Genomic DNA, 17,884 nt, shown 5'->3' on the forward strand with positions numbered 1-17,884 from the left:
TAAAGTTACTCATAATTAAGGGTGCAGTCACTTTGAGGGACAGGCTGCTTGAGGTGACAACAGTCTGAGTCAGACTACCCTATCGTTCAAATACGATCACTTCTGGCCCCAAAAACACCAAGATGGCAACGGCAGAAATGCTACACTTGAGGCTTCAAAACAGCACTCCACAAACCAATGGTTGACGTCATGGTAGCTATGGCCATTACTTTATGCAGTCCATGTGCTGAACAGAGTGGCAAACAATTTGATTATATAAAAGGTGGTAAATACTGGTAACAAGTGTGACTGGAACTTCAGTTCTGCTGGCTCAAGGTCACACCAAAAACAAAACACATCCCTGATACAGAAAATGCTTCAGTAGTAGAGAATAATAGGTGGACAAACATGGCAGTCACAAAGCCTTTAAGCGTTTTGTTTGAAAAGGCAGTCAAGGCACCATGACTGTGCACTGCTGTGGTTAAATGTGAAAAACACATTTTTAAAAATGAATCCACTGAGTGTAGTAGCTCAAAACTAAAACTCAAGGCTTGGAATTGCTTCAGTTACTGTACCTTGTGTTCACATAATTACACTTTAAAAACAAATGACTACACAACATGTAAGCACTTTATTATTTATTATTCCAAACTAAATCATTCACATTTTAAACAAAGCCTTTCAAATACAAGTCAGTTAAAGGGTCATCATCACAGGTGACTCTCTGAGTAGATTCCCATCATGTGTCCAGTCCATCTGCAGGGAGACTGCTCCCATCTAGAAAGAAAAGACAGAAGACTTATTTTCTATCGACTTTACAATGTGTCACTGAACGTTAAACGTGTTATCAGCACTTAGGTAAATTGCAAATTATCAAAATCTACAAGGTATTTTGCAGCATTTCATTTATAGTAGGTAGACATCAGGTCACCAAATGTTGACTATTTTTTTGACAGCTAAATAATAAAATGTGAAACTATAAACATGTTCAAAGCCTGCGTCGTCCTTCGGCAAAAAATAGTATGCTTCACTATGTGTGTTGGTTGTTGCATTGTCTCATATTAAAAAGGGACTATTGGTGTAGCTGCTCCTCAGATGCATGCTTCTATTAGGCCTACACAACTGCTGAGTAATATATTAGAAATAGAAGTCTGACCAAAAAAAAAAAAAAATAGTTATTTAAGCTTTCAACTAATCTCATGGTGTTTCATCAGATGTAGTTGGAAAGCTACTAAATCATCTGGCTCACAGGATGTAGACTGTGGGTATAAGCTTATAATCAACTGCTGAGATAAACGTCAACACTAGGGCAGATCCAAATGCTTCGAAGCTTTGATTGTTGCTGTGGCAACTGATGTCAGTCAGTTTTCAAATGTTTTTTTTTAATATATGTATGCATTACCCCAAAAATCCCCAATAATTAAGAAATACTTATTCAAAATTATTCATTGTGCATAAACATTAATCATTTTTAGTTATTGTCAGACATGAACATTTAAACTTAGTGACAGTTTTGTGACGACGACTTACTCTCATTTACCATCAGTCGTTAGCAGTCCAGCGCTACAAAAAAAAAGGGACAATATGACCCTATGCCAGGCTTACAGATATGCTAGCAAGATATAAAAAATAAAAAAATAAAAAACCCCATCAAGCTATTGAATAGTTAGTTCATAAATTTGCGAAGATGACCCCCAAAAGTCAAACGCCAGATACTCCAAAGGAAACTGGTATGTCACAAATCCCCAACAAGCTTGGCAATCACTGGAAAACTGCAATTAAAAGCTCAGCCATCTTGCAAATTATTCTTTTCTAGCTATCATGGCTAATGTGCCGCCTGTGTGGTAACAAAGTGGCTGATTGTCACGTTATTTTAGCTGCATCGACTGATGTCCTCGTCTCTCATCTACCCCCTGTCCCCCATGTGTTGATTAGTCATGAATATATCTCGCTTCAATTCCCAAAAACTGGTATTTGGGACAGCCCTCGGCAACACGCTTCTTGTACATTACCATTTTCAAAATCCCTGTTGCTACATGAAAATAGTCTCATGCAGCCAGACTCATTTCCACACCTTGTTTTAGGTGTGTTTTGTGCATGAAACAATAACATCCTCCAAGCTAGTAGCCTACATGCTAAAATGTCTTTTTAATGTTTCATGTGGCATTTTCTTTTGCAGGGATTTAATATTTCCATGCCAGGGCTCACCAAGCCATGCGCAAATGTTCCACCAAAACAAGTTCCCTTCCATCAACACTATTTTGCAAGGGCACTATCACTGCATGTTGGGCTTAGCATCACCCAAAATGATTGTGTTTGGTTTAAAGAAATACAAACAAACAATCTAGAGATTTTTTTTTTTTACCTTACTGTGGTATTATGACGGATTCAGCCAGGGCTTTCTCTGGTGCTGGCGCAGTGTGAGATGGGTCTAGCTTTGTGAGACTAGTAAGTGAGTTTGTGGAATTTGAAAGATGAGGGCCTTTTACAGACAAGAAGGGTCTGACAAAACAGCTATTAGATGCATAATGGGAAATGTAGGTTATTGGTTGATCCGTAGTAGAGACTAAAAGTCAGGATATCTGCTGCTTTTATTTTAAAGGGTTCATTTTATAATCTGTCTCAACAGTAAATCACCCATTTTAAACGTTCTCCCAAAATCAGGAGTAAATAACTGTTAGGTCAGCCAACGTTTTAACAACTAAAAATAAATAAAACTTACTCTTTGTAAATCTGCATTTAGAGCTGTCACTGTATAATAACGTCATCATCATCATCAGAGATGATTTGCACATGATCATCCACGTGTCTGGGAAAATCTTGAGCCTGCAGCAGCTGGGGCAAAACATGACACACCCCACTCAGTGGGAAACCGACTGGGCTGGACTGAGGAGGTGGAGGAGGAAGAGGGGGACTTTTGGTGTCCATCCCAAAGCTCCAGCGCTGAACTGAACGTTTGTATTTTGCAACAGCTGCTGCTAGGAGCTCCTCGGAAACTGAGAGAGGTTGCTCTCGAGCCAGTGCTTGATCAGCAAGGAGATCCAGGAGGGAGTGAGTCGGAGTGGACCTGGTGACCAGAGGTTTGTCTGCTCCTGCAGGTGTAAAGGAACCAGCATCCGCTGCTGCCCCTTCTCCTGTTTTACCATCCACTTTTTTCAAGACAGCAGCTTCCTTTTTCTCAGTACCAAGTGACACAGAATTGGAAATATTTGAGCTCACGATAAAGACATCATCTGCTTCTTGGGGGAGTCCTTTCAGTGGCAGAGACCCCAGGGGAACAGTGCAGCCATCTGATGAAGCTGGAGGGTCAACGATAGATGGCTGCTTCTTCTCAGGCCTGGCCCTCTTTACTCTGAGAACATGTGAGACATCAAGTTAATTTGTATTTAGACATCTCTTGATCAAAGAAGAAAAAAATAGACTTTTGATCAAATCTGTTTGGGGGAGCTCAGTTCTTCGTTGTACTCACGGTAATGACGTAAACGGGCTCAACATTTTCCTGCTCTCCCTTATCAGCACCCTGAAACAACAAATGATAAGAAAGAGCATGTCTGCATACACAATCTGGTAAATAATACTTTTAGAAGTACAAAACTCATTTGCACCAGTGTCACAAACCTAGACTGCATCCACCCTTTTGGCCAAAGAGGTTTGACCTCATTCTCCAACAAGGTCTTCAGGTGCTCCTCCACCTCCTGGCTCCCTTTCCTTTCCTTTTTATATCTCTCCATTTTCACCTGTAACACCTCACACAAACTCTCCCTGCACAAGAGAATATTTTTACACTTAGTAAAAATGGAATAATAAATAAAAGCAGGTTAACTAACATTTCAAATAATCAAGCGATCTTAGTTACATCTGACCTGATCTCGTCATTCCATTGGAACAACTTCTTTGGGCCTCCTCTTTTCCCAGCTTTCTCCTCCACGTTGTCCTCTGGGCCAGCATTCACCTTCTCTTTGCCGTCTTCCTCCTCCTCCCTAGCATGGGCAGAAGCAGAGATCAAGATGAGAGGGAAAAAGATACAGACAGGTGACAAATTTAAAAGGAAAAAGTGAAATAAATGAGCGGAGAAACATGATGAATGGTGGCTCTGTTATGCTGCCATGGTTTGGGTCCACTTGTCCCCTTAGAGGGAAGGGTCACTGCAAAACAAAGTTAAAGAGTGACCACCTTTATCCTATGATAAAACATTTCTATACTGATGGGAGTGGTCTCTTCTAGGATGACAGTACCCCCATCCATAGGGAAGGAGGGTTCACTGAATGGTTTGATGAGAATGAAAATGATGTACCATTAAACTTCTATTAAAAGCCTAGTCCCAAGTAAACGCCTAATCCCTTTTATTAACCTGGTGTGGCTACACATTTTGACAAATAAAGGCCTGTCTCAATTAGAGGCCTGGTCTGGTTACCAAGCAGTTCATTCTTTTTATAGACGTTATTTGGATATATAAAACCAGATTGTTGACTACCCACTTGAGCTAATATTAGTTAGCTTTGTGCATAAATGTTTAAACGTTTGTCAGTATGGAGATGCTACACATTATTAGCTCAGTTACATTCTGTGTAATTCAACTGTTCAATTCATTTTATTAAAACCAAAAGCACCAAAAAAATAATGCATACAGATTTGGTAAACAAGATGGGGAAAAAAAAAAAAAAAGGTGGTGACTGTGTACCTCTGAAGCTGTCATAAAGTCAAATTATGTGTCCTTGATTTACCTGTAAGTTATTCATAATCCTTTAGTCTGCAAGGGTCCACCAATCAAAAGACTCAAAAAGTTTTTTTTATAAACATTAATCTAAGTTGTGAGCATTGTTTAACAGGACAAAGTGATGTTGTATCGATATGCAGGGTGCTGTAATCCTAGGGTGCTGTAAAAGAATGTCATAAAGCACTCTATCTCAGAGCTAGATCAAATGAATGATTCATTATTTGGTTGTATTTCCCAATCTTTGCTGAGCAGCATTTTTGTGTGAAAGGAACTAAAGGCCTCTTCCATATTGACACCTGTCCCAAATATAGGCCTGTGGAGTTCAGTGATTTAAGCAAATAATAACCCAGGCTAATAACTTCTAATCATTCGCTACTGTCATCTAGATGTCAGTCCAAATGAACACCTGTAGGAGATTTTGGACTGACTTGTTAGACTCTCCATCACAATCATCAAAAAGCCAAAAGAGGAAATCTCTTAGGAAGAGTGGTGTTCTGAGGATTCTCCGGTGGATTCCAGTCCATGTGTTTTTAGCCACCTCAATTCAAGTTAGCGTTTTTTTATATCTTTAATGTCATGTCAATCAATATAAAAGAATAGGCTTATGCATTTTGATCAAGTTACACTATGATTATGAAAGAATATGCTGATGAACTTACTTGAAAGTCTTGGCTTGATCGTATGCTTGGCAGTTTTCATGGAAACGTGCAATCTGCTCGGGCATAGCTTTACCGATGGCCTCCTTGAGTTTCTGCATGGGATCCCCCACATTAGGGGCTTCCTGTTTGTCAGCGTCAAATTCAACAAGTGAGTCGCATGCAAATGTATAACTTGAACAACCCATACGACCTGTGATCAACTCAAACGTTAAAACACCCTCACCATGTGTGCGAGTAACAGTTTCTTCACGCGTTTGAGGAGTGTGTCTCTGCTGCAGGGCAGGAAAGACGACAGGTGTGTGTACACCTTGGAGCGCACCTGGCCACTCTGTTCCCGACACTGCAACTCAACACTGGATTAAGACACAGTCAGAGCGCTGAACTACACACTTAAAAACTAGGTTCAATATCACAACGGACAACGAAAGACAGAACACATTGCTTCGTGATTTAAAGTCAGATTTTACAACAAATACGGTCAGATTTGTGTGTGACAAGTTCAGTAGCTCAGAAAAGGTTGTCAAGATATCACAGGACTCCTGACTGCTTGTGAAAGTGACCTTAAGAAAGACAGTGAACACCAAAACTGCTCCTAATGACCAGTGAGCACCTGGGTAATGTTACAGGCACTATACATGCAGTCCATTTACCATGAGGACTAATTTTCATGATTGTGGAGAATTCCCATTGGTCTGCACAAAAAAAATATATGGCAGGCTACCATTGAGAGCGTGCACACATCATCTGCAAGTGGTATTTGAAGTTGGTCTATCAACTGAGCCTCACACCAGACTGAGCCAATGACTGCATGTAAAGATGGACGATGCATCTCCACTTCCTTCAACTATACAAAACTGAAGCCAAAATACCCCAAATACAGCTGCCGCCATCTTGCACTGGTGACATAATTTGGAGCCAGAGTCTGTACAGTAGCGACCCCCAGTATCCAGTTGCCACGCATACACCCATATAACACCAGACAAGTCTAGAAAAAGTTACGAAAAATCTCTCTAAAACTCATCTCTGCAATATTTGAAGGAAGTAATCTGCTCAAAATTCATCAAAATCGCTCATCGTACACAAACTTCCTGCAGTTATTGCATTCACTATTTGGGCTCATTGTACAATATCAGTTGTTCTGTGCTGCTATTGCTATACATTGAATACAATATGAAATATCCATGATATATCTCACTTAGTCAGGGGTCGTCAGTTTTTATGTCCCTGTTTTATTTGAGAATCCACACAGAACGCTTTGTTGAGAAACACTGAACGTAAATGTTACTCTTTGTTTAAAAGAAAACTCCACAGGGTACCTGGTTTCAAGAAAACGACCCAACTCAGAACAGCATGTGCTTTCTCACAAGTGCAATCTACAACATTCAACAAGTTGCCTGCTCATTTTGCAGCTCCTCAGAGTTTAAAAAAAGTGCTTCCAGCATATAATGTCCAACGCAACAAAATTCTGCTTTGTCTGTGTTGTTGGATAACTCACTCCAGCAGGATTGAGTTGATTTCTGGAGTGAAGAACTTGAGTTTTGACTCTCCCTCTGAGGTCTTGGCAACCTGAAAAAAAAAAAAAAAAAAAAATCAGCCATCAATGCAATTCACAAGTTCTCAAAGCTGCAGCTGGTAACTAACTTGGTAACTTTTTACAGGAGACATAAGGTTTGTTTGACATGAGCCATGGCTGCGCAGAATTGTTCGCCACCGATCACCTCACAATGCATGCTGGTTAGATTTGTGTCCGACTTAATCTTGACTTCCTCTGAGATCATGCAGAAGTGGACAACAATAATCTCAGGAGATCGAGGCTGCTGTACAGTTTTCAGAGCCAGGTGCTGTAGTTCTCTACAGTGTGCGATGGGAAACGCGTTGCTCTCACCTGATACGTTTTCATTTTTGTAGAACTGGAGAGATTTTGATTTTATTTGTGTGATTTGAGGGTTTATTCTGTTAACGGAATAGATGTTGTGTGCCTGATGGTTAGTTATCAGAGAGACTAAGTACATTCATAGCACAGATCATAAACTATACATCATCTATTCTATATTTACATTGGACTGTTTTAACTACTGAAGTATGTGGCAACACAAAGACTTCTGATTAGAGTAATGTGAGGATTTGATCAGATTGTTAATAAACAGCAGCAAACTGATGTAATGCTGGTTTACGTGAGAATTCATGTAAAATGGAGGTTGAGCCATGAACAGAAATTACAGATTGCGTGTAAAGAATTTTAATAGGCTACTCTGTCATAACTAAAACAATTGGAGGCTGCAGACAAACGGATACACGGCTCCGATAACATTTTAATAAATTGGATTGGATCTGACAGGATGGGAGTGTGTGTGACTTCCTGTGCAGACTGAGGTCTGCTGGAAACTGTCAGAAAACTGTTTGACTTGATGGTGTTTATAGTCAGTGCCTCCCTGTAGTTTTCAGCTAAACATGGACTTAAATATGTTTCTGAAAACATTTGAGGTGAGAAATAAGCAACGCAGTAACAGAAACTTGGTTTGTATTTGATCAGCGCTGCCTAGTTTGACCGCAGTTAAAGTGATTGTCAGCTCTGATTGGTTGTTTTGGATGTTGTGACAGTTTCGGGAAATATGACAAAAAGTTAACTGTAGCTTTAATCTGTCAACACATGGACACAGTGACATCTAAATAAAATTGTATCTTACCACCATGAGTTTTCGAATGCTGTCCTCCAGTTGTGGGGGAAGTCCCTCTGGTAGCGGGACACACTGGTGAGGTGAGGTAGAACTGGTTTGTGACAGGAGCTGGATTGGCTCTGATTGAGGCCTGAGCTGCAAGTTAGTCTTTGCATTTGGAGGCTGGACTGGAGCAGCATCAGACTGGGTCAGACTGGGACTGATCTGGGCCGGATCATCTGTTTTGGGTCTGAAAAGCTCTGCTGCAGGTTGAGGAACCATCTTTGGTGATGAAGTCCCTTCACTGACGTCTAATAAAGAGTCTAAGTCGATATCAAAATCCACTGTGTTGGCTGCTTGGATAAGAGCATGGTCATTGGTTGATCCAATTAAACTAAGGAGAGGGTCAGTCAGTCCTGTACCTCCACCGCCGGCTGCATCCGCCGGGCACAGAGGGATTGTGACGCCGCCCATGATAGCAGCTGGCTTCTGATTGGCTTTCTCCATCTTCTGTCGCTCCTTCTCCTTCTCTCTTTGAAACTTTTTCAACATGCTGGTGACACTTAATGTGCCAACTGCCTTTTTCTTCTTTGTCTTCTTCATCACCTCGTCTTCAGGTCCAATTTCAGGCACAGTGCTACAAGATAAACACGTCATGCTTATGAGAGAATTATTCTGAGAATTTTATTCACTCAAATGAGAAATGCTCTAAACAAAAAAAGTAAAATTTCTTTGGTCAGACTCACTTAGGATCCACACTGCTCATCATCTCTTCACCTTCTCTGCAGCGCTTCTTTTTTGTCTTACCCTGTCTGCCATTGACTTTACGTTTCTAAAACAAACAAAAAAAAAAAATCATTGTTTGAAGGTGTTTAAAACTGTGGTTCAAAGAACAGTTTTAACATTCAATCGCATACAAAACAGGATTGAAAAATGTCTTCTTAGCTTGAAACATACTCCCCGAGATAACAAAAACATCATAGCAATGCTTTGCATGTTTCTTAGATGCACAACTTACTTTTGAGGGCTCCTCTGTTGTGAGGTCCTCGGTCTCAGAAGCCTGGCAGAACTGCAGCACGCCCGAATTTATATAGAACCCACCAAATTTGGTTGTGATGGAGGCCGGCACAAATTCATCATACTACAGAGACCAGCCAGAAACAGTATTGTAAATTGATTAGAACAGATTTTATCAATAAGAGAAATATTGTAGATAAGCCAGAAGAAAATGTTGAAGTGATCGGCCTCGAAATGTCAGTGTGGACCAAAGTGAGCTGGCCTTGCAAAGACTCACTGAGGGGATATCTGGTCAGTGTTGAGTAATGTCAGTGTATCGTAAATAAAAACTGTATCTTTCTGCAACACAACAGAGGCCTGTACTACCAAGCCTGTTCAACTTACCCAGAATCCCTTTTTATTATCTGGCGTGACTAACCCTAACAATGGCCGTCTGGATAACCGGTACTACAAAGCTGGTTATCGACTAGTTCAGTCAACTCTGGGTTTTCCTATCTAGCCAAGAGCGCGTTCATGTTAAAGAGGCGGGCATGTTAATAATTAGCGACATCATCAAAACCATGAATGAAGCTACAACATATGAGATGAAACGGTCTGCTACTACGAGACAAAATTATGTCAGTAGCGTGGGATATAACTGACACTAGAAATATCGATAATATCATCCAAAAATTCAACGTCAGCCAAGACTCAAATTACATGTAGGTATCACTAAGCTATATTATGTGACATTAGTATTGAGTATTTTTTGCTATTTAGTTGGAGGATGATGATGATGATGATGATGATGAATATGTCACATGAAACACTTCAAGGTAATGCCAAACTGTTCCTGCTCCTAAGATAAAGGGTGGAAGTGTAGCCTAGTTAATGACTGATGAGGTCTATCTGACAGAATGTTGCATTTATAATAACTGTAGTTAATTAACAGTGTGTGGATTACTTTTCTTATAAATTATTATCTTTTTTTTTTTTCTCCAAGTTCTCGTCACACAGATGTCTCATGTTATTCTGAGCTGCAGTGATGGAATCAGAGTGTAAAAATCGACTAAAATAAACTTTGCATGAGTTAAAATCCTGCTAAAATTACATGTTTAGTATTGTAAACTATCTCTCTGTTTAGAGGCAGAGGCTCCTCTTTTTTTTACCTGACACTCCGGACTATTGTCCGTGGATACCTCTTTCTTCAGTGATCTGACTGGTCAGAGGACGAGGTGTTGACAGGTTGTGATCCGATACGCTGCTCAGGAGCAGGTTAGCTGTTCGGCATAAGTTACCACCGTGATTTATCCTAGTAAAAAAAGAACCTGATTCATAGTACTGAAAACCCAGAGTTAACCTTGAAGTTACCTCGCTAACTCCAAATCCTGCTTCACAGTACAGGCCTCAGATCTTCCAAGATGCTGATATAAGAACTATCTTATGTTACTTGACACTGACTCACAGCCTCAGAGTTGTCAATGAAAGAATCCTCTTCATCATAACCGTATCCAATATCAATCAAGTCCTGAATGCGGTCCTTCTTTTTCTTGGGTTTGTCACCCTGCAACAAGAGGATGCAAAATACTGATGTGCCATTTGTCATCTAAAAATGTCAGTTTAAAAAAGGAAAATCTAGTACAACTCGACTGATTTTACAATTCTAAAATGGAGTAAACTGGTCTTCATTTACCTAAAGAATTCTTGTCAGACTTACCAATAATTCAGTTTTGAGAAAAAAAAAAAAACTACTCACATATTTTTCCTCCAACTTCCTTGAAATAGCAGCGACCTCATCATGTTCTAGCTTTTCTTCCTCTTCAAATCTGCTCAGTGGGACTTGAGTGTCCTAAAGTCACACATTTAGCTCACTGTTAGCATGCACTGTGCAGTGTGCAGCAAAACAGCAGCATGGCCAGGCAGTCAGTTTGTCATAGGACCTCCATGCATACCCATTATTGACTCAGAATCTTCAATAATTCTGATATCAGTAGACTGCTTGTTGCTTTGTTTTTTTTTGTTTTTTTGTTTTTTTTACAAAAAAAGTAGTGATTACAATATGATTCTCAGCATTTTAATGCATTAAAATAAAACTGTTGATGTGAAAAAATATATTTCACACAAAAAATTCAATTTGAATAGAATTATGAGATTAACTAAAATCACCATTCCTTTATTTTAAAAGTTTGAAAAAAGGAAAATAAAAAAGGTCTGGTTAAATAAAAAAAGGTAAACCCAGTCAGATTATTGATGTGACATGTGTATAAGGAGAAAACCAAGTGTGTCTTTGCATTTTTAAAGCTGTAAGCAGCAGGTGTTTGCTAAATTATATTTAAAAATTACTTTCTAAAAAAAATGGGGAGATAGTATTTTAAGTTGGTTTTTTTTCCAGTATAAATCAGGGAAAATCTCACCTTGTTTTCAACCAGCTGGCTGTAGCTGAACTCCGGAAAGCTCCTCTCATCCGGCTCAAACAATGTGAGCACCAGCCGGACCGTGTTGGTGTCAGCGGGCCGGTCTGACCCGTTTTCTTTCCCCTGTTCAACATCTGACGGAGACTTTTGGGCGGAGGCCGGCCTGACAGAGGATGGAGGTACGTTACAGGGCAACGTGGTCAACTGAACTCTCCGAGATTCAGCCATCATAACTGACAACTCAAACGGTGTGTCTCTGACAAAGGTATGAAGGACTTCATTAAGTAGAAATACAAACAGGTGTGCCGTAGGGAGTTTACGTCACAGCTGCCCCATCTGACAGTAACAAAACCCGACCAAAACCTCACTAATTAAACATATAAAACTCGTCGTTACTTGTCGTTTGTGAAATCCGTCTAAAAACTGTTGTAGAAAAATAGAAAAAATCTTTTTTAATGGGAATTTTAATCTTGGAGCAGCAACTTCCGGGAGTTTCCACTGGTTGCCTGGCAACTGCTCAGCGCCAGAGTAAAAGTTAACATTGCACAAAGCCAGGCAATAACTTTTAGCAGCTTTCATAGGCTATGTAGCGGATATGTTTTACACGACGTTGAGCTTAACGTGTGGTGATGTTTAGGCCTAAAGCTCACATAGTTAAGATTAATTAAACACTATTTTAGTTTAAAGTAGGCCTACCAATTTGACTCCACAACCACTGCTGAAAGTGTGCTTATGTTTTGCTAAAAAAAAAAACCCCACAGAGTTTAATTGTGTGTTGGTCTTGAACAGTATGGTTACTACTTTAATGTTGAAGCTGGAAAAGGTGGAGCTAGTTACTTACTGATAGGTAGCTAATATACACTCACAGGCCACTTTATTAGGTAGGCTACACCTTGCTAGTACCTAGTGCTAGTGCCTTAATTCTTGGTGGCATAGATTCAACAATGTGTTGGAAACATTCCTCAGATATTTTGGTCCATATTGACATGATAGCATTACACAGTTGCTGCAGATTTGTCAGCTGCACATCCATGATGTGAATCTCCCGTTCCACCACATCCCAAAGGTGCTCTATTGGACTGAGATCTGGTGACTGTGGAGGCCACTGGATTACAGTGAACTCATTGTCATGTTCAAGAAACCAGTTTGAGATGATTTGAGCTTTGTGACATGGTGTGTTATCCTGCTGCTAATAGCCATCAGAAGATGGGTACACTGTGGTCATAAAGGGATGGACACTGTCAGCAACAATACTATTTGCGTTAATGACCAGTTTAACAGATGTACCTAATAAAGTGGTCAGTGAGTGTAGACTGTATTATAAAGATGGACAACATGACAGCTCCTCAAAAGTCAAGCCAAACAAATGGATCTCTCTCAAGTGGCTGGCTGCATTATAGGTCATTAGTGGATGGGACATGGGCCAAACTAAAAACTCAAAGTACATGTCAAATAACATTTTTCCCAAAGATGGTCTCTGTCATATTTAGGTGGTTCTTATCACGCTGATGTGTGTTCAGGTGTTTGTTTTTCAAATAAATGTGGTTCTGTCTAGTAATTTGATGTTAAAAAGGTGTATTGAGAGCATGATTGACAGCTTAGTGTGCCAGTTGGTGTGCTCATTATCAACGAGTTTAAAGTAAATGTACATCCTTTAAAATATGAAAGTCTTATAGCTTTTTTATTCTTCACATCTTCTATTAAGGTGCCATACTCCTTATAAACCATTTAAAGCAGGATTTGGAGACTCTGGAAATCGCTACTGCACAGACTTTGGCTCCACATGACGTCATCAGCACACAGTCTGGGATATTTTGGCTTCATTTTTGTGTGGTGGGGTAAGTGAACCCGTCGGCCATCTTTATACAATCTATGGTAGCTACCTATAATAAAACATCAGAATTTATTAGTAGTTTTATATTTTGTGTTAAAGCTGGGGTCAGCCTCAGCCTATTATGTGCATTGTGTCTTTTCAAAATACACTTCCATTTTCACAGGAAACGGACAGTTTGCATCTCTTTCAAAATAAATGCACTAGGTCGGGACAAAACTGCAAATTGACAGTCTTTCCCTTTAACAAGGAACGCACATGGTTACGTTAAGGCAACTAAAGCATGTGTTTGGGTTTAGAAAAGTAACAGGGTTTGGCTTTACATTCATATGGGAAACAAACACCAGCCTCCTGGGTGAAAGTCAGTGATTGTTGGGCCCATCCACCCTTTTGCACTTTCCGGCCCCTTTACTTACGTTGTTGTCCTGCCACGTTTCTCCCTGAAGCCCTCGGGCTCTGTTACACACTGATGGCACACGGCCGTGCATCATGCTGTTGTGGAAGGACGGCTTTTTTGTTGGTGTCTGACGCAGGAGTCACTGCCTAAGCGCCAGTATTCAACAGGTTTGGAACGAGACCGTGTTGGCCCCTCCTTGCTCTGCTGTCTCTGCCCTTTTCTCAGACCATAAATGAGACAAGAATTAGCTAACTAGCCATCCCACAGTGCCTCCTCCTCTTTTTGTATCAGTTAATCTTATTTTTCATATATTTTAGTAAAAGTTCAAGAATCTTTATTATCCCCAAGGGGTAATTAGTTCCACAGTTAGTAGTTCTCAAAACAACATAGAAACAAGTAGACAACACACACATCGAGTCAAAACAAAAATATTTATTTTACGAATATGATAATGAGGACATGATTGAAGTACTGTCTACAACACACTTTGCACAGCATAATACGCAAGTGCACACCTTGATGTGCCTCTGAGGTAAGCTGATGTCACTGATCTCTTTTTCTACCCTGGAGTGAAAATGTATCCCTTATTTAAAGTCTTTTATTTTTTGTTTATAAATGAGAACTGATGGTGAAAGGATGGCAAAAATTTTATATTAGTATTAGTAGTAGTAGTAGTAGTAGTAGTAGTAGTGCTCTTGATGTACACAGAGATGCTTCTTTCCTTTACCACACGGGGGCGCTGGAGGTCCATGAGGATGAGGGGTTTACTGTGGGTGAAAAAGCTGGGATATTTCAGGGGCCGTTTAATTTGGATCCACTATGAACACTTCATCACACACATGGAGGAAACTCGGTAGGCCCATGTTTTGTTTGTCAATGAAAAAGAAATATTATATCAGAGAAATGTAAGTCTTGTAATCATCACTGCAGGTCGGTTATGGCACTTTGGACATTTGACCCATGTAATAAACTCCCTGCAGGTGGAAAAGTATTCTTTACAACTGTTTTGCAGAATTAATATGACAAAAAAATACTTTCACCAGATGCTGAAATAACATGTGTTTCATAACAGATGAAATCGACATGTATAGGCCAGGTAATAAACAGCCTTCATCCTGTCATGGTGTAACCTGAGGTGATGGCCTGACAGCAGTGTGTCTGGATTGAAAAACAAGAGAAGGGTCAAGCAGCAGCCAAATCTGAGTCGTGTGTAAATCCCAAGTCTTTCTCATGCAGCCTGCACCCGGCCTGCAGTGAATTGACTTTGACAATTACAATAACGGGATAATTGCAATCTGTCACCATACATTCAGTGTTAGCATATCACAAAATAACCAATCCGAGGCATGCAGTGTCCACACACATACACACAGCCACACACATGTCCCTGATCTGCATAACACACACTGTATACCCCGCTTTGTAATTATAAATGAATTTCACGGTGCGGGGCTTTTAATGCAAATAATATGGATCTCCTTTTACCTCCCTCTCTGACCAGTGTGTGTGTGTGTGAGGGAGAGAGAGACAGAGAGAGGATCAGATTGCAGCCAAGCTTTGTTTGACTAGCCTGCCCTCTCAAACGAGTTAATGGGATGGAAGTTATTTGCCACCCTGAGCTGACGATGCGAGGTCGAACAGAGTCGTTCATTTAAAAAAAAAAGGGCGTCAATAAATGGGCTGGAGACAAAGAGCTAAAATACACCCGAGCAGGACAAAGACAGACAGATGGAGACGGCAGGGGTAGCCTCAGTCTCCGTGTGTGTGTGTGTGTGTGTGTGTGTGTGTCGTGGTGTGGTTGGTGACAGGGACCCCATCAGTGCAGGATCAGAGTGGGGAAATTGGAGGACAATGTCGGGAGAGGGGATGCGGGGGATAATTTAAAGCGATTGGGAAGGCGGTGTCCCAGAGGTGCATAATTCACTCATTCATTAACTAGACCAAACAAGAGCCAATATTAATTAACTCGTTCCTCGTGCCGAGGCGCCCCGAGAAGCGCGTGCTTTGTTGTCAATTGGCCACAACAGTTCTTGGAAGTGAAGGCTTTAAAAACCAGAGCTGACAGGGCCACAGGGTGAACACCTCCAGCCACTGTGTGCACGAGGGCAGATTGTTACTAGGGCTTTTGTAAAATTAATAAATAATAACCACTGGAAGAAAGTAACTTTTTATTTGCTTGCTTCCTTCTAAGTACAAATTTGAGATAGGCCCTCCTTATTTGAGTATCCCCATTTTTCTACTTCTACTCTGTGAAGCTACATTTCTGTTTACTTGACAGCTAAATTTACAAACCACTCTGGGGACTGAGATATTAATAATAATAATAGACCTGCATTTTACTGTTGTACTTTTACTTAAATATCATTTTGAATGCAACAGCAATTTTTGTTATCATTGTGATATTACTGCTTGAGTACCTCTTACACTATTGCATGAAAATAATGATAAGAATCATCTTCATCATCATCCGTGGAAAGTAACTTACTGCATTTATGCGTTACATCAGTTTAATTTTTGAGGCATTTGTTCTTGAGGCTGGAGCCAGACAAAGGGGACAACTGCTACAGGACCCCAGACCCCATGGGGCCCCTAAAAGCCCCTGGTTTATTGTTTGCCTTTTTTGTTTGTTTTGTAATTTTACAGTAACTCTCTAAAAAACAAACAAACTACAGAACGGTTACACACTTTAGCATCAACACATCAACATCCAGAGTTTAGTGTCTTCATATTTGTTGCTTATCATACTAAAAATTTAGGCCTGTGACATCATCAACCTCAGCTGACACACACCTGGTGTTTATTTACTGTTGTTTCCCTTTGCCTGCTCCTGAGATGGTTTCAAAGTGAAACAGAACATTTGAACTAGTTTTTTTGAGTGACTTTGATGTTTACATATCAGTGAATCGCAGGTAAATTTATTAACTGTCTTTTATTTTGTTTTTTCCGGGGGGGGGGTTGTGCACAGTATGCATTACCAAATCAAAATATCAGCTGATATGATTCATGTGGGTCCTACTTTATCACCTGACCTTTAGGCCATGTCTGGATCAAAATCTAATTTGCAGAAGTTTATTATTTCAGCTGATACAGAGGCACAGTTTCCTGATTAATAAGTTTATGTTAAGTCAGATTGCCCCTCAGAAAACCCTGAGCCATGTAATGTTCCAATATAGAAATACCGCACAAATAGAGAAAGAATGGGGGTTTATGTGCGCCAGGCAGCTCAGTTTTTGCCTCCTTGCAGGTTAGCACCTTAGTATTTCCATTTGATTAAAATACTTGTATTGTACATTTTAATCGTATACATTTATTTAGATGAGTAATCCTTTCTGCTTACACAACAATAGACTAATAATTCCTATGTGAGTACTTTTACTTGTAACAGATTATTTTTACTTTGTTGTTTTACTACTTTTTCATCAGTGAAGGACCTCAGTGCTTCTTTTGCTACTGCTACTAATACTAATAATATAATACAAGTTACAATGATAATAATGGAAAATATAAAAAGACTGAGTAAGCTGGTCATTTCCCCATTCTCAGAGCAATACAAAATAATGCACAAAAAAAAAAAAAGAAAAGAAACTGTCACACATGCACACATACACACCCTGAGGGCCTCCTCCTTTCCCTCTCCTCCACTGGGGGGCGCTCCTCCACTGATCCTCGCTCTGCTGTCAGGCCCTGCTAACTTTGATTAAGGTTTAAATTGGCTGAATTTAATGAACGTTGCCTAATTAGGCAGGATAACAGCTTTAATTGATAAGTAATTATCTGCCACAAATTGTTATTAATTCTCCGGCTCTGTCTTATAGTGTACTGACTCTCCTCGTCTCCCCCCCACCCACCACCCTCTCCCCCCCTCTCCCCTCCTCCCCTGCAACATTTTGTATTTATGTAAACAAGCAGTGGTAAACAATTAGGCATATGTTAGGATGGGATATTCCAGAGGGTATCATCAGGCTGTGCTTGGTGGACTGGCAGTTTATCTGAAATTATTTCACTCACTGGCTGATATCTTTGAGCATTAATTGCTTAAACTGTCCTGTCATTTTGGCTGCGTGCCATCGACTGCATGCTGTCATGACTAATACAGAAACATGCTGCAAGAAAAGTGGCTGTTTGACAAATAAAGAGACCTGAACTTAAACTATAGTGTAAAGGAGAAAGTGTATTAATTCCAGGATCATTCTGATAATCATGCAAACACAATATTGATGAACAAGTTATAGTT

The 17,884-nt window shown here is 40.1% G+C and overlaps 1 protein-coding gene across 1 annotated transcript; it reads right to left on the reverse strand.

Annotated features, from left to right (window-relative positions):
* Positions 1-616: 616 nt before the first annotated feature.
* On the reverse strand, positions 617-11,708 carry LOC117255807 (ubinuclein-1-like). The gene is made up of 14 exons (XM_078166121.1): positions 11,423-11,708; positions 10,765-10,857; positions 10,474-10,572; positions 9,031-9,153; positions 8,759-8,844; positions 8,043-8,649; positions 6,851-6,921; positions 5,579-5,708; positions 5,356-5,477; positions 3,843-3,959; positions 3,598-3,741; positions 3,449-3,499; positions 3,199-3,331; positions 617-756 (listed from the first exon to the last, which is right to left on the reverse strand). Exons 1-14 carry the CDS (start codon positions 11,651-11,653, stop codon positions 676-678), a joined length of 2,088 nt encoding a protein of 695 aa, XP_078022247.1. The 5' UTR covers positions 11,654-11,708; the 3' UTR covers positions 617-675.
* Positions 11,709-17,884: the final 6,176 nt, after the last annotated feature.

The sequence above is a fragment of the Epinephelus lanceolatus genome, chromosome 3 (assembly GCF_041903045.1).
Source record: "Epinephelus lanceolatus isolate andai-2023 chromosome 3, ASM4190304v1, whole genome shotgun sequence".
NCBI lineage: Eukaryota > Metazoa > Chordata > Actinopteri > Perciformes > Serranidae > Epinephelus > Epinephelus lanceolatus.